General features: G+C 41.6%; 1 protein-coding gene across 1 annotated transcript in view; it reads left to right on the top strand.

The window, feature by feature from the left end:
• The window catches only part of VWA8 (von Willebrand factor A domain containing 8), a 279,054-nt gene that overhangs the window by 145,023 nt on the left and 110,902 nt on the right, over positions 1 to 23,129 (top strand). The window contains exons 22-24 of the mRNA XM_075065283.1: positions 18,593 to 18,668; positions 19,886 to 20,021; positions 21,512 to 21,631. Coding sequence (XP_074921384.1) covers positions 18,593 to 18,668; positions 19,886 to 20,021; positions 21,512 to 21,631 — 332 coding nt within the window. The remainder of the gene's footprint in view (positions 1 to 18,592; positions 18,669 to 19,885; positions 20,022 to 21,511; positions 21,632 to 23,129) is intronic.

The following is a 23,129-nucleotide window of genomic DNA, read 5'->3' as shown; positions in this document are numbered from 1 at the left end:
ATAGTCAAGTATTTAACATTTTTTTTAAATTATAAACTATTGGTAGTAGTATTGTTCTTTTAATTGTCTTCATCTGTCTTATCACTTTTGACATTGCTAATTTTTGTTGTCTGTTATATTAGTAGTATAAAAAATTACCATCACGTGAAAAGAAATGAAATATTGTGTATTAAAAAAAATGACTCAAAAGTACAGTTTTATTTAAATGGGGGTCTGTGTGTGGAAAAGCTTCACTGGTTTGAAGAAAAATTGATGTGACAGCGCTTATTTAAAAATTACAAAGCCTCTCATGGCAAAGAGATTTTGCAATGGAAAAACAATTAAAGCTTTTCAGAAGACTCAAGAAAAAAACGTGCATTGTTAGACTATAAAACCCTTCTTAGCACTGATGAGAGAAACAGATAAATGTAAAAATGTAAGCTCCCAGCTGCTACACAAAAACAGCATAAGAAGGTACCATCAGGTTCAGTTGACTGGCTCCCTTGATGTAATACAATGGAAAAGAGTCATTTTGCTTCTCTTCTTCTATCACGTTAGAAGCTAATTATATATGGAGAGAGTCTTTTGCTGGAGTGCAAATATCTTCTGTCTATTATTTAAACATTTAGTTCTGCATCTCTTAGTGTTAAATATATTTCCACTATCAAGCTGCTTTTTAGAGTTCACTTGAGACACTGATTCTTTCTGAAGAAGAGTCTGTGTAAGCTTGTCTCTCACCAGCAGAAGTGGTCCAAAAATAAATAAATACTACCTCAGCTGCCTTGTTATCTCACTGGTTCATCTTTTTTTTTTTTTTTTCTAGAGATATAATAGTCATCCTTCCATTTCCATTATAAATTCTTTCCTTTGTGTGTAGAGCTTGAGTCAGAATTCTTTCTTGGATGGAAGAAAGTTCAGTTTCTTGTCAAGGCTGTACAACTTGAGCTGTAGTTAATCAAATTTAAGAGGGAGTAAAAAGTTTCAGCAGCTAGGGACTGTTTAATTCACCCCAGTTTATACCAGTTTCAGAGTGCGTAATCCAAGGATGAGGTCCAATGTAATAAACAGGACCTTGCAGAAGACATCCAGGACCAGTTGATAGAACAAGTTAAGAGGGGTCAATCAGGGCTGATCTTACCATGAGGTGAACTGAGGCAGCCGCCTCAGGTGCCAGACTGTGGGAGGGGTGCCAGAGTGTAGAAAATTGTGTCTGCTGCTGGTGCATATGTATTCTCTCTGCTCTAAATGCACAGAGATGGTGGAGTGCTGTGCTGGAGGAAGGAGGGCACAAGAGACATAACAGGCAGGCAGGAGAAAGGTGAGAGGGAATAACAGAAAGCAGCAGGACCTGCAGGGAGGGAGAGGAGGAGGAGCCTCTTATGTACCTCTGTAGCACCCAGGAACCTGGACTGATTAACATCAGCTTCTCAGGGAGCTTCCTGTTTCCTGCAGCTTCCCTGAACCCACTTGAGGAGAAACAGGCAGTCAGCTGAAGTAGTAGGAGCCAGTTAGGCCTAAAGACGCTGAATATCTTCCCTCACTCAGTCCCTGCTAGCAGCCTGCTTATTTGTCTCCTTGAATTCAGTGTTGAGAGCCACTATAACCAACACAGAACAGCGGTCATGAGTGAAAGAAGAAATCTCCCCTCTGGGGCAGCATTCAGAAAAAGAAAGAAAGCAAAGGAAAGCTTTCTGTCTAAGCAGGAAGGAGCTCTCCTGAAGATAATATAGACACAAATGTTCACAGTGAGCCTTCTGGCCCCAGTGAGGTGCAGTGTGAGATGCCTGATCTTCCAGTTAGTCAACAGTACAGGTGACCTGGCAGCTACTGCAGCATCCATATCTCCATCTCAAATGGATGTAGGCTATGCACATTCCTGAAGAAAAGTGTAGATCAGAGAAGAGTGTGGTGGAGGCTCAAGAAACAGCTGCTGCTGAGTTTAAGTTCCTTAAGTCTAGATGATCCAGGACTGTGGACTCACTTGAGTTAGTAGCCAAAGGGACTTCCTTGTACTGTATGGGCCACCAGCAACGTGAAACACTATGTCATGTTTCCCCAAAGACAATGGAAATAGAAGTTTCCATCCACCACTTACTGACGTGAAATCCCCAATGGAGAAAGTGGAGAGGTCATGGCTTATGTACTCAAAACCGCAGATGCTGCATATTGTTTTTTGTTGCAAACTCTTTCAGTCTAATGTTCCAGCCACATTGGGTTCTACAGGAAACAAAAGACTGGAAAAATCTGTCTAGAAATGTGACATGCCATGAGAAGGCAGCAAATCACCAAAGAGCATTTCCATAGGTGGAAAGAGCTTGAGAGATGAGACTAAGGTTAAAGGCCACCATAGATGACCAGCATCAACAGAAGATTGCATCAGAGTCTCTTTACTGGCAAAAATGTTCTGAAAAGGCTCATTGCTATTGTGAGAATGCTTGCTACCTCAAACCTAGCACTGCGTGGCACTTCAGATCAGCTGTATGTGCCAAACAATGGAAACTTCCTTAAAATTGTGAGCTGATGGTTGAGTTTGATGCTGTACTCCAGGAGCATCTAAGAAGAGTCACCACCCAAGAAATGTACACACACCACTACGTTTGGAAAAACAATTCAAATATGAGATCAGACAGCTACTGGAAACGAAAGTCAAACAGAAGATTGTGGCAGATCTGAAGTCAGCAAGATATTACTCTGTTATTCTGGACTGCACACCTGACATCAGCCATAGGAAAAAATGGCTTTAATGGTGTGTTTTGTAACAACAACAGAACCTAGTGAAAATGTCCCTGCAATGGTGACTGTCAGAGAGCATTTTGCTAGAATTTATGACATTGGATGATACTACAGGAGCTGGTATGACAAATGAGCTTCTTAAAAGGTGACGATATGGGAATTGCGATAGCTTGACATAAGAGAGGTCAGGGCTATGATAATGGTGCCAACATTAGAAGAAAGAGGAAAGAACAGAAGAGTGCAGAAAAGGATCCGAGAGTTAAACCCTCGAGCTCTTTTTTGGTGTTCCCATGCAGTTCTCATTGTTGAATCTTGGTGGTCAGTGATGCAGCATCAGCTTCTAGTGAGGCTGCTGATTTTTTTAATGTAATTCAAAGCATCTATGTATTTTTCTCTGCATCAGCTTCATCGATGGCAAATTTTAAAGCAACATCTGGAAATCCTCTCTGACACTGAAACCCACTAAGTGCCACACATGGGAAAGTCGAGGCTGGGAGAAGCAATACAGCGGAGCAGAGAAACATCCAGGAGGTTGGAACGAACAGGATGCAGGACAAGTTTCATTTCCCTGGTGCAAGTTGCTTGACGGAACCAGTTCAGTGGCAGAGCTCGGTTCTGAGACCTGGTGCTCACAAACCGGATAAGAAGTTAGTAGGGATAACTTCAAATTGTGATGGCTTAGTGTTCTGCATGACCATTACTGTTTGGTCAAGTTCAGGATCCTGAACAAGGAAGAAAGAGAGCAGCAGATATCATGGAGCAATGACTTTCAGAAAAGCAGACTTTGACTCCCTCAGGGAACTGATGGGCAGGATCCCTGGGAGAATAACACGAGGGAGAAAGGAGTCCAGGAGAGCTGGCTGTATTTTAAAGAATCCTTATTGAGGTTGCAGGAACAAACCATCCCGATGTATAGAAAGAATAGTAAATCTGGCAGGCGACCAGCCCTTGGCTTAACAGTGAAATCCTTGCTGATCTTAAACACAAGAAAGAAGCTTACAAGAAGTGGAAGCTTGGACAAATGACCAGGGAGGAGTATAAAAATATTGCTCAGGCATGCAGGAGTGAAATCAGGAAGGCAAATCACACTTGGAGTTGCAGCTAGCAAGAGATGTTAAGAGCAACAAGAAGGGTTTCTTTAAGTATGTTAGCAACAAGAAGAAGTCAAGGAAAGTGTGGCCCCTTACTGAATGAAGGAGGCAACTAGTGACAGAGGATGTGGAAAAAGCTAATGTACTCAATGCTTGTTTTGCCTCTGTCTTCACGAACAAGGTCAGTTCCCAGACCGCTGCATTGGGCAGCACAGCATGGGGGAAGGTGACCAGGCCTCTGTGGAGAAAGAAGTGGTTCAGGACTATTTAGAAAAACTGGACGAGCACAAGTCCATGGGTCGGATGCGCTGCATCCAAGGGTGCTAAAGGAGTTGGCAGATGTGATTGCAGAGGCATTGGCCATTATCTTTGAAAACTCATGGCAATCGGGGGAGGTCCCCGATGACTTGGAAAAAGCAACTACTGTAGTGCCTTCTTTAAAAAAAGGAAGAAGGATCTGGGGAACAGCAGGCCAGTCAGCCTCACCTCAGTCCCTGGAAAAATCATGGAGCAGGTCCTCAAGGAATCAATTCTGAAGCACTTAGAGGAGAGGAAAGCAATCAGGAACAGTCAGCATGGATTCACCAAGGGCAAGTCATGCCTGACTAACTAATTGCCTTCTATGATGAGATAACTGGCTCTGTGGATGACGGGAAAGCAGTGAAATGTTTATTCCTTGACTTTAGCAAAAGCTTTTGATATGGTCTCCACAGTATTCTTGCTGGCAAGTTAAAGAAAGTATTGGCTGGATAATGGACTATAAAGTGGATAGAAAGCTGGCTAGATCGTCGGGCTCAACGGGGTCTAGTGATCAATGGCTCCATGTCTAGTTAGCAGCTGGTATCAAGCGGAGTGCCCAAGCATCGGTCCTGGGGCCTGTTTTGTTCATATCTTCATTAATGATCTAGAGGATGGTGTGGACTGCATCCTCAGCAAGTTTGCAGATGACACTAAACTGGGAATAGAGGGGTAGATACGCTGGAGGGTAGAGAGAGGATACAGAGGGACCTAGACAAATTAGAATATTGGGCCAAAAGAAATCTGATGAGGTTCAACAAGGACAAATGCAGAGTCCTACACTTAGGACTGGAAGAATCCTATGCACTGCTACAGACTAGGACCAAATGGCTAGGCATAGTTTTGCGAAAAAAGACCTAGGGGTTACAATGGACAAGAAGCTGGATAAGAGTCAACAGTGTCACCTGTGTTGCAAGAAGGCTAATCATTTTGGGATGTATAAGTAGGGGCATTGCCTGCAGATTGAAGGATGTGATCATTCCCCCTCTATTTCGGCATTGGTGAGGCCTCATTTGGAGTACTGTGTCCAGTTTTGGGCCCACACTACAAGAAAGATGTGGAGAATTGGAAAGAAAGTCCAGTGAAGGGCAACAAAAATGATTGGGGGCTGGGGCACATGGCTTATGAGGAGAGGCTGAGGGAACTGGTGTTGTTTTAGTCTGCAGAGAGAAGAATGAGGGGGGATTTGATAGCTGCTTTCATCTACCCAAAAGGGGGGGGTCCGAAGAGGATGGATCTAGACTATGAGAATGGTCAGTGGTAGCCGAGATGACAGAACAGGAGCAATGGTCTCAAGTTGCAATCAGGGGAAGGTTTAGGTTGGATATTAGGAAAAACTATTTCACTAGGAGGGTGGTGATAAGCACTGGAGGGGGTTACCTAGGGAGGTGTGGAATCTCCTTCCTTAGAGATTTTTAAGGCGTCAGGCTTGACAAAGCCATGGTTGGGATGATTTTAATTGGGATTGGTCCTCCTTTGAGCAGGGAGTTGGACCAGATGACCTTCTGAGGTCCCTTCCCAACCTTGATATCTCTATGATTCTATTCTAAAGTTGATGAGGCGATAAAGCCTATGAAACATCAAACTGGGAAGATAGATGAAGCCATAGTTGCCATTATGAGGTTTTTCGAATAATGCTATGACAGGGAACTGTTTGTGGGAGAACAGTGGCAGAGGGAAATTTTGAATCAAACCAGAAACATATAGCTAACTTCAAATTTCTGTGTGGCTCTAGTGTTGTGGCATCCCATATTGTTGAAATTAAATGTTTACCTAAGCAATGTAGACTGCAACTAGGTCGACCTTGATATATCTGGGCAATGGAACAACTGGACAAAGCCTCAAGTCATACCTACAGTCTGGACCAGGTCAGCTGAGGGATTTTCAAAACGTGTTCTGAGAGTGCACAGAAGTTGCAGAGGAACTTCACACTGAAGCTATTTCCCACCCATTCAAGAATACAAGAGTCACCAAGAAGAAGACATTTTTTTCTGATTATGAGGCACGGGATTATCCCATAAGAGACTCCAAACAACATTCAAAGTTGAATTCTTTAACCAGGTGCTAGATTGTGCAATACAGTCAGCTGAAGAACGTTCTTCATGCTTTCAGCTCACCACTTGAGTTCCTAACTTGGCTAGCCATGCCTGGGCAGTATTCCTATTCTTTTCTGGGATGGTTTTTCCTGTTGTATGATGGTTATTCTTTAAAACTCCTCACTATACCTGAAGAAGACCTCCCTTCAGTTTCAGCAATGCAGGAACTAGAGACAGTGTTGACACTATGGATGAAATGCACAATATTGATGCGAGGTGATTTAGGTGAAGTGACTGAAAGGCTTTTCAAGATACATTTCAGCAGGATCAACTCAAAAGGCTGTTCTGGAATATATGTGCACAAATAAGATGACCACCCTCTTTCCAAATGCTTTTGTTGCTCTGTGCATACTTCTAACACTTCCTGTATCAGTTGCCAGTGGAGAATGCAGCTTCTCCAAGCTGAAGTTAATAAAAACACATCTATGCTCCACAATGACACAGGAGAGACTGATCAGCCTTGCAACCATCTCAGCAGAGCATGAGCTGGCCCAGACTGTGGACCTTCAGCAATCAGTTCAAATCTTTGCAACCAAGAAGGCATGGAAATCACCACTTTGATTATTCAAACAGATAAAAACGCCAGTATTTACTACACAGACAAGAAAAGTTACATGTTCAGGTGTTTGAAAGTTAAGTGTTACTTAAAATTTTTGAACAAGGCATTTTAAGTTGTTAGTTCTCCTTTATTGGGGTAGGTAACAGAGCAGTACCAAGAGAGGAGCAGAACAGAAGGAAGGCAGAATTCAGACCTTTCAAAGTTTTGGCATAAGCAAGGGGGTATGGGGCTGTCATTTGAGCTCCCCGCCTCAGGTGCCAAAATGTTGTGGGCCGGCCCTGTGCTGAAGGTTAAGTTTTCAAATCTAACAAACCAGGAATTCTGAATTTCTGTTAAAGAAAGGTACGAAGAATTCAGTGATATAGCTATGAAAGTGTGCTTCCATTTGTTTTCAGTTACATATTCAACCAAATTGAGCAACTATGCAATTTGAAACAGGTCCATTCTTCTGCCTAAAAATCTTTGGCTGTGTCTGACCATGCCAGAATATCCATATTTCCAAAGTATAGTTTTAAAAACCCAGATTAGATCAGATTATATGAGTAAACAAACTCTATATAGTTGAATATAGTTGCAAAACCATAGAAACCCTGGTGTTCTTCTTTTATCTACTGTCTTGAATATAGTATCCTGAGTCATGAGGGAAAAAAAAAAGGTTGAGAGGTATATGGTTTTGGGGAGACACCACGTTTTAAAATATCTGTAGGCTTGGAAGCATTCAGTAAGTGTCTGTAAACACTGATTTCACTGTACATACCTTAATTGTTGAAAAAATGTCTTTTGATAATCAAAATTTACAGGTAGGAAGAGTAAGAAAAATGCTGCTTGAGAACTTTAGAGTGTCTGGCTGGCTCTGTCATGAGAGAACTCTTCCTAAAAATATCTCCCTGGAAAATTGAAATGAGTCAGTGCCCAGAAAGAGGGAGAGGGGGCCTGAAAATCCTAGCTACTTCATGCTCTTGCCTTTAGTTTGGGACATAGTTGTTCTCTGTACTCTCCTCTGGAAGGCTGTCTTTGAGAATATAGACTGCTGTACCTTTTCCTGAAACTAGAGATTGTAGAAAATCTCTCTCTCTCTCCCCTTTTAACTGAATACAAATACAGAAGCAGGTTTAGTCAGGGTGCTCCTTTAAGTAGCCACATTAAGACTTCAATTCATTCTTTTCTATCTACTAATTGAAATTTAAAAAAAACTTTTCTCCCCCTCCCCCACTGTTTGTGTGTGGATGTGCTAAGGTGCACAGTGGCTTTGCTGGTAAATGGTTTGACATAGTATATTTGTATATTTGTCACTGGTAACAAAATACCAGTATTGGATGGATATAGCAATGTTAGGTATTTGGAAGACATTCTTACTATTATTTAAAATGACTTTCACTGCTTTGTTGCTGGTCTTCCCTATTTTTGTAGGCTTTTTTTATTTTTTTGACTGAGAATCTGCACTGCTACTACTGCAACTCCCTGTCATAGCTAATATATTTGTTTTAGTGATTGATGATTAAAGGGGTGATATTAATTCCTGTCTTGAAAAGCTATACAGTGTGTCTTGTGCCTTTTCCACTTCACTGATAAACTGCTGAAGTATGCCGATTTTAAAAAGAAGAGACTGACTCGACGCATATGCTGTCTTTTCAAAATAAACATAATTATTTTGAGATCTTTAACAATCAAATGAATGGGGGGGATGACCTTTTGGTGTCCCTACAAGCAACTCTTAGTATAAATTGTGTGTTAATCTTTTGATGTTAATTTTCTTTCCCCTCTTTACAGATCACATAATCATTATAAATCTAATTATCTGTGTTCCCAGTTGGGATCATTTAAAATTATCCTTTAAGCTTTGACTTCAGATTTTTTTTAAACTTTCTTAAATCAACTTTTTAATTTAAAAAAGAGCTTTAGTGGTCCAAGACAGCTTATATAGTAGAATTAATATATAGCTGTTCTTGCAAGCTGATATTTTGATGGGCATCTTTCTCTTACCAGGGTAGTTAGAATCTAGGACAGCAGGGAACAATTTAAATGGCAAAATATATCTCCATGTTTTCTTGAGTTTGGCAGGTCTGTCCTTTTTACAAGTACTGTTGGTGAGAGAAACAAGCTTCCAAGCCACAAAGAGCTTGTCTGTCTCACCAGTAGATGTTGGCCCAATAAAATATACTACCTCACCTATCTTCTCTCTTCTTCTCCTGGGACCAGCATGGCTACAACTACATTGAATTTTACAGATAATCACAGAAAAAACATTTTTGTACTAATGTCCCTGAGAATTTCTTAAGTTGTTCTCTTGTAGAGTTTTAGGTTTGAGATTCAGTTATATACATTTATAGACAATTATGCCAAAATGAGGTAGAAATGTTAAGTGACAATATTATACTTGATGTACCAGTTGAAAGTGTCATTGTTGCTGTAATCTATGCAGACATATAAGGAATAAATATCTGTTTTTTGTTATGAATTTGAGTAGTAGAAATGCATGTCTAAACTATTATATTTGTTCATACATCACTGAACAAAATAGCCTAAAACTGTGCTTTATTCTTTGAACAGTTTATGAGATGGGAAATAAACATAAACAATAGTACCTTTGTGATATAAATTCCTCTTCATTAAAGAGCATTGAAGGAGTGACTATCATGTAACTGTTATTTCCATTTTTGTATATGTTTTCAATCATCATAATGTTGCAGTGTAAGACTTGCAAGCATTCGTCCAAGCTTGTGTTTTCGATTCCCATCAGTAGCCTTTCATAAACTGTCCGACTGGCACTGAAATTGGCAGATTCCAGCTGCTAGAGAGCTTATTTACCTTGTTAGAAGCTGAATTCGGCTTGAATTTGCTGCTGTTTGGCAGTCATGGAGAAATACAATTAGGATAGAAAGGCAGAGATTTTCACTTTCCTTTCAAGTTGATCTAAGTATTTCCTGCTGTTCTTACACACAATGTGTGAGTTGTAGAAGACATCTCCCTCATTGAGGAGTTAGCAATTAGGGTGAGATGATTTCATTATAATTTAATAAAAAATTTTCAGGGAGGGGTTATATAATTTCCCCATTTGAAGATGGCACATTGATTGGAAAGGTTAATTTGACATATAGTTTCTATGGGCTTGGTTCTGCCACCCTCCTCGTGCTGAGTTGTACCCAGTGATGAGCTGCCAAAATCTTAACAACCAGTTCCCTACCAGGTCTTCGGCGGCAGGTCCTTCATTCACTCCGAGTCTTCAGCAGCACTTTGGCGGTGGGTCCTTCAGTGCCACCGAAGACTCAGAGCGAGTGAAGGACCCGCCGCCAAAGTGCCGCCGAAGACTTGCAGCGCTGCCCAATGAGTAAAGCTCCACGTGTTTTTTTATGTTTTTTTTTTAAGTCATCCTTACGGGGGCTCTGTCAAAACTGTTCAAATCGGGCCCCACGCTTCCTAAAGCTGGCCCCGCACATCGGGGTTGCAAAATTGTATCAGGGGCCAGGTAGGAAAGGCTGTGCCTCCCAAAACAGCTGTCCTCCCCATCTAACAACCCCCACGTCCTGCCCCAGACTGCCCCCCTCAGAACCTGCAATCCATCAACCCCACCTCTGCTTCTTATCCCCTGACCACCGACTCCCATGCATGCCGGGTTGTTTGGATAGAATGGCTGGGGCCTTTTACGTCTGGCTGACATGTCATCCTGGAGGTTCAGTTCCCGGAGACTTGACACTCTGATATACGAGGTGAGGGGCCAGAGCACTGATGTCCGTGGCGAATAGTTAGAACTACGTGGGCGATGCACATTTCTCCAGAGCCCAGACTCAGCAGATACATTCCCCCACTATCTCCCGCTATCACCAGAGAACAGAAAAATGGTACAAATCAAAAATCAATACTGCAGCGCGTGAATGACATTTCAGCCTGTGTATAAGAGTTGAGGCTGATTGGGCTAAACTCCAAGCAAATAGGTCTTATTTGTCAGTGGAGCAAATCTCTGGTGAAAATAATACTACCACACATGGAGAAATCGCAGGAAGAACAAGAAGAGTAAGAACGAGATTATCGAAGTGATAGCTTGTCAGGATCAAGACAAAAGCGAGGGTATACAAGAGGAAGGAGAACCCCCATAACTACCCCACCAGATTTTTTTTTTTTTTTATTTTATATTTCCGTCGATTTGTTATTCTGTGTTTGGTTTTTTGTGTTCTTCTGTATGTTTTTTTTTTTTTTTACATTTTGTTATTTCTTGTCTTTCAGTAGTTTGGTTTGTGTTTCTTCCCACCACCCTACCCAACTCCGCCCCACTCCCTGTCCCTGACTGCCCCACCCTCCACACCCCTGCCCCCTGACAGCGCCCCCCGAAACTCAGTTGAATATATAGCTGACTGCACTCCAGATATAATGCGTATGTAGCCAATAAGTCAGATTTTAAGTTTTATTGGATTCTGATATTTATTGCAAATTGAACTAAGTGCTTTGATGAAGCAGTTTTTACGAGCACTAGTATGAATTGAAGCTAGCAGTTACATTAATTTAATCTCTGTTATGTGGATATGATGAAAAGCTTGGCAAGATTTAGACAGTAGCCTAGGCAAATGTACAGACACCCATCGTGGGGTAGGGGATTATATAGCTACTGCCAGTGGCTGTAAACAAAAGAAATGATTTTAACAGTTCGTCCAGATGAGAAACTCATAGTATTTCCATTATTATACCAACAGGTCTAAAGTCATGCCTTTCTTCCTGATGTGTTAAAGCAATTACATTAGTTAATAAAATTCAAAGACAAGTTTTGTTTTTCCTAGTCACAAAGTGTAAAGGACAGCATCCTCTTTAGAATGCTGGGTCATATAGTCTTTACCATTATCTCTCCAGCTATTTTTCTATGTAAACAGTTACATATTTAACCCTGTCTGAAACAAGAGACAGATTACATGAATAGGTAATAGGCTTTAAACAGAACTACAGATGAAGAAATGAGGCAAAAGTAGAAAGGAAATGTAGAGAGGATTTTGCTAGGGAACAGCTGCTATTATTTAGAAACATACAGACAGGCAACTCACCCTCCCCCCATTTCTATCCCCCCAGCCTCGTCACCCACAATTCCTCCCCCCACGAGCCTCGTCATCCCCCAATCCTCCCCCGCCCCCCAGCAGGCACTCTCTGAGTATGGCTTCACTTGCAGCTGTACAGACTGGGAGTTACGTGTCTTCGTACAGTCTTGTAGGGAAAGTCGCTGCAAGTGTGGCCACACTGACAGCTACCACGCTGCAGTGTGGCCGCATTTGCAGCGCTGTTTGGAATCGGCTGAACAGGCTTCTGGATACTCCGAATACCTCTGGAGGCCAATTACTGTGCTTTTGTGTCACTGGCGGAGCAGCACTGCAATCACCAGCGCTGCAATCGTTGTACCCCAGGCAGAGCAGGAGTACAGCCAGCGCTACAGTCAGGGAGATGCAGCTCTGTATGTGCCTTGCAAGTAGGACGGTGAGGTAAGTTGCAGTGTTGTAAACCCACCCAGCACTGCAACTCTCCAGTGTAGCCAAGCCTCTGATTCCTCCCTGTCTTACCTTGGGCTGTGTAGGCTGCAGCTGCAGTCTGATTCCCCTCGCAGCAGCACTAGCTGCTGCTGGAGACAGACACCTCAGCTCTGTGCAGCTAGAGCGCCCTTTGCCTGAGCGCTACCTTCCCCAGTTTGCCCCGCAGCCCCCGAACTTGTCACCCCAATTTCTCCCCCCCTCGAGCCTCATCACCCCCGGATTCCTCCCCTCCAAGTCTGGTCTTACCTTGGGCTCTCGCAGAGTGATTGAATCAGCTCAGGCAGAAGAGCTGCAGTTTGATTCAATCAGCCTGCCAGAGCCCAAGGTAAGACAAGACTTGGAGGGGAGGAATCGGGGGAGAGGAGGAATCTGGGGATGACAAGGCTGGGGGGGAAAGGAATTGGGGGTGATGAGATTCGGGGGGCTGCGGGGCAAACCGGGGGAAGGTAGCACTCGGGCAAAGGAGCTCTAGCTGCACAGAGCTAGGTGTCTGTCTCCCAGCAGCAGCCGCCGCTGCTGGCTGTATAGTAACCCTAACAACTGGTTCTAAACCGGCTTCTAAATTTAGCAACCAGTTCCTGCGAACCGGTGGGAACCGTCTCCAGCTCACCACTGGTTGTACCTTTTATAGCACAAGCAGTTCTGCTGATGCCAAACAAGTAAAATGTGTTGCTGAAATAGTGATAATAGCTTGGCTGGGGAATCTTAGGGATATAATTATAAGTGCACCCTGAGAAGGAGGGTAAGGTCTCACAGGCTCCAGAGCATCAACTTCACAGAGAAGACAGCAATCGGGGGACACTCAATACAAGAATGGAGTAGCTTAGCCCTCAGCAATTAGACAACTCTAAACAGTCCCTGAACTAATAAATATTTCTCCAACCTCGGTCACCCCAGAATGACTTATTTGTGTTCAGCTGAAATACAACGATGAGACTGTTGTTAATCATGAAAGCAGACCAAAGTTCACTGGAAGGAACATACATTCTGCCTCAATAAATGGCTGAATCAGGTTCTCTGCTTTCTCCCCTTTCACTACTTGAAAATGTGATTTGAAAGATAAAAAAGGAAGAAACAGTGGTCAATCTCATCGCCTTCAGTTGGAGAGGAGTCAGCTGTCTGAGAGGCCTCCCTTCCATCTTCCTAGCCGGCTGGCTCTTGAATCACATGGCCTATTCCTATATCTAAATTTAGTCTACCTGAGCCTAATAATTTGATGGTTGAGCAATAGATCCTAAATGATATGGGATAATTTCCCAAAGAGATTCTCCTAACACTCCACCCTCTCAGCCTACACAAGGATTTGGACAAAATTCTCCTCCTGTTTTCAAGATAAAAGATTAACCCTAATGAAACCAGATGTTTGTTTTGGATTCCTTACAACATACTCTCGACCTCTCACTCTCCCTACCCAGTTAACCAGTGTCATATGCTTATTTTTCTGTTAGCTGAATGTAGGCCAATTATAAAAGGGATCAGAGCTTGTTCAAACACTTCCCTGGTAATGTCCTAGGTGGAAAATACATCAGCCACTACAGAAGAAATCTAAAGCTGTCACCTGGACACCATCAATGCTTCTATAAAGCATTACTAGCTTGACATTCATTCCTCTGTGGAAACATCATTCAGCAGGAAGGTGCTCAGAATACACTCATAATACCAATTCTAGGCAAGAGAACATTATTCTTTTGTCCTACTTCTCTCTCTCCCTCCTCCTCAACTATTTTTTCCTTACATCCCATATGTCTCAGAATGGGGAAGAGGTCAGGATCCAGAATGAAAAATTTGTTACTCAGTGATATCCCGTCAGGGACTGATCTCTCCCCATAGCCTTGCCCACTCAAGTTAAGTCTTTTACATAGCTCCTTCAGGTTCTATTCCTATAGTTTAATATTAAACAGTAATTCCTTGTTCACCTATTAATAAGAATTTAGCATTTCCAAACAGCTTTAGAAATATTCCTCTGGAGCGAGGGTGGATGGAATGTGGCCATGCCACAGACCTGATGAACAAATCTGTACTGCCTCTGGTATTTGCCGGAAGAGAGGATCAGCCCAGTAGCCCTGCACTGGGGGAAGAAGTTAGTCCCAGAAAGTAACAAATTTTCCACTTATTTTCAAATAAGTTGCTTAGAGGACTTAATATCTGGGGGAAATTGGAAATGGGATGTGGAGACTTTCATTCTCTAGTTGACTGTTTTGAATTATGATCCAATTTGGTGGTAATGACCAATATGGTTGGTGACCTGCGTGAAACAGGTAGTCATTTTGTTCCAGTCCTTTGGTGGCCTGTTTGAGATAAGTAGTGGTTTTGATCCAGTCCCGTAGTGAGGAAGTGATTGCATTTAAAAAAGGCAACATTGCATTTAGCACTAATTGGCGCCCTGGTTAGTCTCAGTGCTTAAATTGCCAGCAGGATTGAATGGGCATGGTAATTGTATTAATTAAGGTAATTAAATATACCCTAGCAAGAATCTTGTTTTTCCAGAATAGATTATTTTTGTAAGATTTACATAGTTTTAAAGAAAATGGTCAGAGTCAGCAGAGGGATTAGCTCTTCTCTTCTCTTCTGTCTCCAGTACTTGATCAAACAATTTGTTCAATAAGTGCTTCTGCTAGTGGGATTTTCTGAGGTCTCACAGCTACTCCACTGGATACTAGAAATCAAAATCAGGATTGTAACTAATTGACACAAGTTAGTGTTGAACAAATATGTAAACTCCAGAAAAAAATCAATCTGGGCTAAACAAAGCACCAGCAGCAATGTGTAGCTACCAGAAGGAAAACCTGCCTAGGCAAAACAAGTATCATCGTGGGATGGAGTAAGGAAAAAAATGTCAACAAGAGTTTTGGTGACACTATCATGAACCCAGCAGCATCATGATCGAGAAGAGCTGATGGGTTTTTCTTTCTTTAGAGGCAAAAATAAGCCAGTAGGAAATGACACTACATCGTTTCGGTTTCTGCTTTTAATAGGACAGAACTAATTGTCTCAGTTAAACAGGATGACAATTTATTAGACCATTTCTCTCACCTGCTCTTATGTTCCCACTTCCTTGCTTCTGTGTGGAGTGTGATGAGGCTACAACGCTCTATTCGTCATGTCTCTGTGAGAGCCTGGCTAATGTTGAGAGATACTAATTAGTAAACATCCACTAGGGAAACAGAGTTTAGGTCATTTGATGTGGGGAGCGAAATTCTGCAACCTGGTGACAAGAATGCCAGTTATTCATAGTTTTAGCTTTAAAAAAATTTAGTCAGCAATGTTCAGAAGTCTCAAATATAGCATACAGTAGAACCTCAGAGTTATGAACACCATGGGAATGGAGGTTGTTCATAACTCTGAACTAAACATTATAATTTTTCTTTCAAAAGTTTACAACTGAATGTTGACTTAATACAGCTTTGAAACTTTACTATGCAGAAGAAAAATGCTGCTTTCCCTTTATTTTTTTAGTAGTTTATATTTAACACAGCACTCTACTTGGTGGTGGTGGTTTTTTGTTTTGTTTTATTTTTTGGTCTCTGCTGCCTGCTGCCTGTTTGTGTATTTCTGGTTCCAGATGAGGTGTGTGGTGGACTGGTCAGTTTGTAACTCTAGTGTTTGTAACTAAGGTTTGACTGTAGTTACTTAATGTGTATGTTTCTACCTTAATGTAGTTCAGAAAATCTCCATCTTGTACTGAAAGACTTGAGTCAGTTTTGTATATTTTCTGTCATTTAATCCACATTCAATTTATTGAAGAAAAGTGGAAATTATTGAAGCCTAACTGCATATTTTATGTTTATGCAAGGAAAGACTAATGCCAGCAGACAGACAGGTTGTTAATATCTATTGCACCTGGTATGCTAAGAAGATATTAGGTTATACTGATCTGCAGGACGGGAGGGAAATCACTAGAATTAATTTTGGGCTATGCCAGACATTTTGCTTTCCTGATTAACTGCAAGTCCCCCAAATACTTTTTGAAAATATTGTGAAAAGGGAAGGAATGGATAATAGCCAGGGAATTGAGAAGAGATTTGGGAATTACTTTGTGGCTATCCTGGATACTTTCTAATGCCATGCAAACTATCTATCTTCAGATTTATTTTTTTTTATCAGGAGATATTGGAATATATTATGTACATGCTATAATTCCTGCATGTCAGTAGGAACAATTCTATAATTATTTTAGAATCATAGAACTGGAAGGGACCTCACATCTAGTCCAGTCCCCTGCACTCAAGGCAGAACTAAGTATTATCTAGACCAGGGGTTGGCAACCTCTGCACGCGGCCTGCCAGGGGTAAGCACCCTGGCGGGCCAGGCCAGTTTGTTTACCTGACACGTTGGCAGGTTCAGCCAATCATGGCTCCCACTGGCTGCGTGTCGCCGTCCCAGGCCGATGGGGGTGGCGGGAAGCCGCGGCCAGCACATCCCTCGGCCTGCACCGCTTCCCGCAGCCCCCATTGGCCTGGGACAACGAACCGCTACCAGTGGGAACCGTGATCAGCTGAACCTGCCTCCGCGTCAGGTAAACAAACTGGCCCGGCTCATCAGGTTGCTTAGCCTGACGAACCGCATGCCAGTTTGCCGACCCCTGATCTAGACCATCCCTGACAGATGTTGTCCAACCTGCTCTTAAAAATCCTCAATGATGGAGATTCCACAACCTCCCTAGGCAATTTATTCCAGTGCTTAACCACTCTGATGGTTAGGAAGTTGCAAAGTTGCAATATTATGGAAACCTTTTATTCTTTGAAGTTGTTGCCGCATCTAGTATTGATTTCTCTATGCAAGCCAGAAATGTGTTAAGATAGTAGGAAAGTGATGTTTCATGTTACGTTTATCTGTAAAAAAAAAAAAAAATACCCTACTGCAAAGATTTAATTAGCAGTCTGTGTTTTTATTATGGTCTTGCTTGGGAGGTTTTGTTTTGTTTTTAACAGAGACCTTAGGGCAGATCAGTTATGACCTTTGTTAAATAAGGCAGTAGTTGTTGGGTATAGAAATGCTACTGACAGCAAATAAAAGAGATTTGGATGCTAACTACATCCAGATTTCAGCTAAAATTGGATGCTTTCCATTTTACAGTTTACTACAAACAATGCTATATTTGATTTCCTGTGTCTATGAAGCCTATCTGAGTTCTTGCTGGTTTTTACAAATGTGTTACAAAATCTGAAGATAAATCTAAGGTCAAAGTTTTGACTGATGAATAACCTTAGGTTAAGCAAACAATTCTGGTTCAGTAGATGGCTATGAAGGTGGGCGTGATTTTTGTTAAATCAAATCTCGTAATAAGGTTTGTGGTTTAATCAGATAAAGAGATATTGTGTTGCACCTTCCTGAACTACAACCTGTTCTTCATTTGCTACATATTTAGTTTTAATTGAAGTCGATTGTACTAACTGAAATTAAAGAGTATACTCTCCCCACATTTTCATAAGGCTGTTTTAAAAAAACCCTCCCTAAATGTATATTATTTTGTAAAGAAAGGAACATCATGCCGTTAAAAAGCAAAAAACAACAACTAACTTTAGCACTTTATGATACAATGATGTCTCAACCGCTAGTAAATAGTTATTCCATCTGGTGCAGTTCAGATAATAAAAGCTGAAAAATGAACTGTTTTCTGGTCAAAACTATTTTTTTTTCTAATCTCACTTCTTCTTGGAGATAGTGGTATGGAGCAGAATAATTAAAATATTAACTAGACTTCACTTTGACACTGCTAAGCAGTTTGCTTTATCTGAGGGGATTTCTTTGACATTTAGAAATGTTTTTCATGAAAATTATAGTTTAAAACATGCATGCTTTACCCAGAACTAGTAATAGCACGTTCCACTTCCATATGGAAGAGGCAGGATTCAGTGTTTAGATTTCTCACTTCTCAGGTTCAAAGGAGCAAGAAATTGCTATGAAAACCTTGAGTGAGGAAGAGAGATTGCTAAACAGTAACTTCTCTGACCAATTAGGGATCATGCCAATGGTCTCTGTAATCATCCTCAGTACACTTTTTCTTTTGGGTCTTAGAAAGTGGAGTGGAAAAGTCAGGCTCTCTGCGGCGCCCAGGCACGTATCACTTTGGTACCTTATGAAATTAAAAAATAAAATTACACTTTGCACATGACATCGCTGTGTTACTCAACCCTGTACATTGGTTCCATGAGTTTCTGTACTCTGGTGCATAATGGTTTGTGGGCTTTTCATTAATCATTGCTTTTCCTGTTATAGGAGAGATAATTCTGCAGTATTGCTCCCAAATAGGGCTTTCAATTTTATTTTTTTTCCTTTTAGTTCCTAGTCGGTTTTATTTTGTTTCCAATTGCATTTTTTTTTTAATCTCAGGGATACCACTGTACAGAGCCTTACTCTGCAGCCTTCCGTTACAGATGGTCATATTACATATGAAGACTCGCCACTGGTCAGTATTTAAATTATGTTTGTAGATTTGAAAATCTCTTTTCCTTTATAAAATGATGTTAAAAATATTTATTGAAGGCTCCAAAAAGGCCAAGGAATTCTGGGCTAAGTTAGAATATTCTTATCCTTGTGGTCTGGGTACTGTAACTTTAATGAGAATGTTATAATTCAGCAACAGAATCAAATATGTCAAGACATTTTTGGCAGTATTGGGCAACTTCTTATTGTTTATTTCACGTACATTTTGTGTGCCACAAGCCAATCAGTGTAGTATTCTGGGGTCTTGGTGTATCTGACATGCAGAAGGAGCATATTTATTTCACTTTGGAATTACTTGATGCACTAAAATTTCCCCATGTTTCCCTTCCAGTTTCTAAACACACATCCTACATACCCAGTGGCTCAGCCTCCTGACACTTGTGCCCCACTCCCTAAACCCTTTACTGCCTTCTGCTCCATCGTCCCAAGCAATCAGGACTGCTTATGTTAGCTACAGTTTGCATCACACCTCACCTCCAATCAGCAGAATCTGGTCCTGCCGAACCTCTTCATCTCCCTCCCAGCTGCAGCACCCCTTCCGCCTGGTTCTGCTTTAACAGAACCACTATTGTCTGTCACAGCAGGTTCACCTCATCCTCACCCCAGAGCAGTGGCATCTCTTCATCCTCTTCTAACATTCCCTCTTTATTTCAGTATCACCTGCTGCCCTTCCTCCATACACGCCAATGCATTGCATGTTGGAAAAGCTTTTTCCATGTGTGCACGGGCAACCGCCATTCATACACAGGCACATGGTGTGCGCATATGCAAGAGAATCTGTTTCTGCATGTCATGCCATTCACTGAATTCGGGTTCTGGTATGATTGATGAGGACTTCTCTCCCAGCAGCATTTGCCCACACATCCAATCCATTAGCTAGATAGAATTCAGAGGTAGTCTTCAATAATATATATGTTAATTTTTTTTTACATGGAAGCCTGTAATTAGACTTCCAAGTCCATATTCAGACACCAAGATCAGTAGTTTGATTTGTCAAAATGCTGAACACTCAACAGTTTCCACTGACTTTCTGTTGGAAGAACACTGGAAGTTAGTGAGAGTTCCTGTGAGTTCAGCTCTTGAAAGTCATGCAAAATGTTACTACAAGAAACTGAGAAATCAGTGTTGCAGTGTGTGTGTATATGTATATATATACAGTTGATTTATTCTGTCTTCTAGGTGAAATCAGTTAAGTTGGGGCATATTCTGGTTATCGATGAGGCAGACAAAGCACCTACAAATGTTACCTGTATTTTAAAAACTCTTGTGGAAAGTGGAGAAATGGTTCTGTCAGATGGAAGGCGCCTTGTTGCCAGTAAGTTGCTTTTATAGTCTACGATAAAACATAGTATGTTACCATATTCCAGCAATTGCATTTGTTAAGCCATAACTACAAAAGAGTCTGGTGGTCGAAAAAATGTTTGCTGTGCAAACATTAGCTATTAGAGTTTTAATTAGAGTCTGCAGAGAGGCTCCATAAACATGCCTGTGAGACACCACATTAGTGTTTCAGTTATTATTGTCATGGAAAAGTTTACTAATTGGCAACCCTCTCTGCTGGGGATTCAAAAATCAAGTTGAGCTCTGTCTTCATCAATTCCAGTAATAAGGATGCATTTGACCAAATTGTGCTCTTGGTTACATCTGTGCAGTCCTATTGCTCAGAACGTATTTTGGCCTGCTAGATCCATATCTTAGGTTTTGGATCCCAGGTTGAATTTTTTCAGGGCTGGCAGTTAGCAAAAATCTTTGTGTTTTTTTTGTTGTTGCTGTTTTACTTGTAAGCTGAGAAAATGTCATCATTAGAGTTTCATCAAGTGGAAATCATTGGAGGAAAAAACTGAAACACACTGGAATTTTTATAGTTACTTTTCAGAGCAGAGATTATTTGAAGTGCATCTTCACTGTTAGTCAATATAGTGCTATATGTGTGATGAGAATAGAGGTGATGTTTTCTTTTAAACAGATTAGGAGCACAGATTTAAGTGTGAATGAAGTAATTATTCAACATTCAAGTGATATAATACACCTCTACCTCAATATAACGCTGTCCTCGGGAGCCAAAAAATCTTACCGCTTTATAGGCGAAACCGCGTTACATTGAACTTGCTTTGATCCACCAGAGTGCGCCCCTTCCCCCCCCGAGCACCACTTTACTGCGTTATATCCGAATTCATGTTATATCGGATCGTGTTATATTGAGGTAGAGCTGTACTAGAATTATGCTGGGTGACCACAAATCTCTAGGGTGTCATTTAAAAGAAATACTTTTTTCTAGTTGTTTAAATTAATATCCTGGTTGTATAATTGTGAGAGGTTTCCCTGTGGTACCAATGAAGATATGCTTCCAGGGAGCAGGTGGAGAAGCCCAGCCTGAGCCAGTTTACACATTCTCTGCACACGTGGCTGTGCCTTCTTACAGATTTCCATGGGTCTTCAGGTTTGTGGACCAGGTTATCTGTAGGAGGGCAAGCCCCAGATCTCTTCTCCCTGTCTCACCCAGGGCATTGTGTAGAAATCTCCACAATGGGTTTCTCATGGATATATCTTGTGCTATCAACCTTATCAAGTTTTACTGAAGGCACAAGTTGTTCTGGTCCTGAGATATTCAGTGCATCGCTGAGCTTGGAATGATTATTCCTCTAGGTTTATGAAACAAAATAATTATAGCCAAGTGCCTAGACCTCTCATGGTGGAGCAAAATGCTGAGAAAGACTTCGGTGTTTTTTTGAAGATGTACAGATTTCTATTGTTTGGTTCATAAAGAGCAAAACTAAAACATTTTTTTAACAATCTGTTTTCCAGATCCTGCTAATGTAGATGGGAGAGAAAATGTAATAGTAATTCATCCTGATTTTAGAATGATAGTTCTAGCAAATAGGCCTGGATTTCCCTTTTTGGGTAATGATTTTTTCGGCACACTAGGTAAGTGATTAGTATTAAATGGGAGCACTGTAAATCAGGTATATTTAATGGTACTGTGTGGGGAGAACATTAGCTTTCTTTCTTTTACTTGATCTCATGGTGAGAGGAAGAGTGGGGTGGTTGGGATGGGGACTAAATCTGTTAGTTCCAGTTCTAAGGCAGGATGCTCATTGCCTCAGATGTGACCCTGTTTGGGATGGACATCTGTTCAGCAAGAAAGTAAGTTCCACATAGGTCCTGTGGGCAAGAGTAATCCAAGGCCCTTCCGGGAATGTGGTCCTCAAGCGCAAATGTTTTGCAGTCCTAATGAGGTGTCCCTGTTGTAGACCTGTTCTCAGTGAAATTCAGCCAGCAACACTGGCCCAGGATGTCTTTACTAATCCATAGAACTCTCTCATGGTTAAATATTTCCTCTCCTCCTGCTCACCTGGAGACTCCTAAAGAAAACTGCTTTTAGTCATAATTGCCTCAGACTAGCCAAAGCTTAGTTCTACCTTTTAATGCTATTTCCAGGGGTCAAAACCTCTCTGCTTTCATGTTAAGATCATCTTCAGCAGGGTCCAGTAATGACCCTAAATCTCTTAGGTTTGCATCAGAGCACTCCTGAAAGAACTGATCTTTCTCCACTATTCATTTAGCTCCCTGATGCCGTGAGTGAGTTATAAAAGTGATCCTCCTCAGGTTTTGTGATCTTCTGTTCAAGCATCCTGTAAGACTGTATCCTGTCCCCAGCCCATGAAGAATTGACATTTTTATTTTCCAAATATAAGCAAAAAGAACAAAACAGTTCTTGAGCACACCATGGGCTACAATTTCCAGGAGACATTCCCCTTCGTCTTTCAGTCTCTCCTGCTTCATGGCCTATGGCAGGATTCTCCTGTACTCCCTTAACAGAGCACCTCCCAAGGCTTTCTTCTTGGAGGCTCTTTTTCTCTCCAATAGGTTCCCACTGCCTGTGCCTGCTCTTGCTCCCTGAGCAATCCTCCTTGCATACTGAGAGCCTGGCTCATTATAGCCCTGGGGTGCCCCACTCTCATAATTAGTCTAGCTGGGAGCATCTGTTCTAGCACAGGGAAGCTGAACTTCCTTCATTTCCAGGGGCCAGCCACCCTGTGATGCTTCTTCATTCAGACAATTTGCGCTGCTTCTTCTTGAAATTGGTTTCTGGCTATTGATCTGCTTAGCCAAGACAGTGGTAAAGCTCTCCATACTTTCCCACAACTGTGCATATTGGTTCTTCATAGTAACAAGTTGGTCCTTTACACGTGTCCTAGTTTTTGCCAACATTTTGCCCCCTTTTCACCTAGGCAGGATACACTTCCCTTCTGATTTTCCCAGTTCTGAACCAGGAATGGAAAACACCTTGTCTCTGACTTCAGAAGCACGTTCAAGGTGCAGTTAGATTAGAAGCAGGGAAATAAATCCCCTTTTTTCCCGTTCTCTTCAAGAGTTCAAGGGAAGGCTTCCAGATGTTCAGTTATGCAATGGCCAAATGGAT

This window comes from Chelonoidis abingdonii, chromosome 1, assembly GCF_003597395.2.
Source record: "Chelonoidis abingdonii isolate Lonesome George chromosome 1, CheloAbing_2.0, whole genome shotgun sequence".
NCBI lineage: Eukaryota > Metazoa > Chordata > Testudines > Testudinidae > Chelonoidis > Chelonoidis abingdonii.
The sequence above is the reverse complement of the archived record's forward strand: the minus strand, read 5'-3'. Positions and strand labels throughout refer to the sequence as shown.